Source organism: Penaeus monodon, chromosome 32 (assembly GCF_015228065.2).
Source record: "Penaeus monodon isolate SGIC_2016 chromosome 32, NSTDA_Pmon_1, whole genome shotgun sequence".
Lineage (NCBI taxonomy): Eukaryota > Metazoa > Arthropoda > Malacostraca > Decapoda > Penaeidae > Penaeus > Penaeus monodon.
The window spans coordinates 7,891,293-7,891,761 of NC_051417.1; the positions used below are offsets into that span (position 1 = coordinate 7,891,293).

General features: G+C 40.9%; 1 protein-coding gene across 1 annotated transcript in view; it reads left to right on the plus strand.

Moving 5' to 3' along the window:
- The window catches only part of LOC119593467 (crustacyanin-A1 subunit-like), a 1,181-nt gene extending 855 nt beyond the window's left edge, over window positions 1-326 (plus strand). The window contains exon 4 of the mRNA XM_037942395.1: window positions 39-326. Coding sequence (XP_037798323.1) covers window positions 39-271 — 233 coding nt within the window. The 3' untranslated portion in view covers window positions 272-326. The remainder of the gene's footprint in view (window positions 1-38) is intronic.
- The last annotated feature ends 143 nt before the right edge of the window (window positions 327-469 follow it).

Consider the following 469-nt stretch of genomic DNA (forward strand, 5'->3'; position numbering starts at 1 on the left):
GTTGAGGTAAAAGTATAAAACGTTTCTCATTCTTTCAGCTTGGATCGCTCCCTATGTCATCCTCGATACGGATTACGAGAACTTCTCCTGCGTCTACTCCTGCACCGAATACAACTTCGGATACTACTCCGACTTCTCCTTCATCTTCTCCCGCTCGCCAAGCCTTTCGGACAAGTACATTCGACGTTGCGAAGCCGCCTTCAGTAAAATCGGGGTTGATATGTCTCGATTCACTAAGACGGTTCAAGGATCTTCCTGTTCATATTACTGAAATACATATAATAACTATTGTATATAGATGATTAAATGCAGTGATATGACATAAATGTTGTTGTTTTTAATAAAGTCTAAAATTGCCTCGCATGTTTTTATTCCCTTTAAGGGGATCGTCCCAAATGAGGAGGAGGGGGGGGGGTTAAGGGTCTAGCCTATGCTAGCCTATGTTATATATACAAGAATGAAGAAAAAA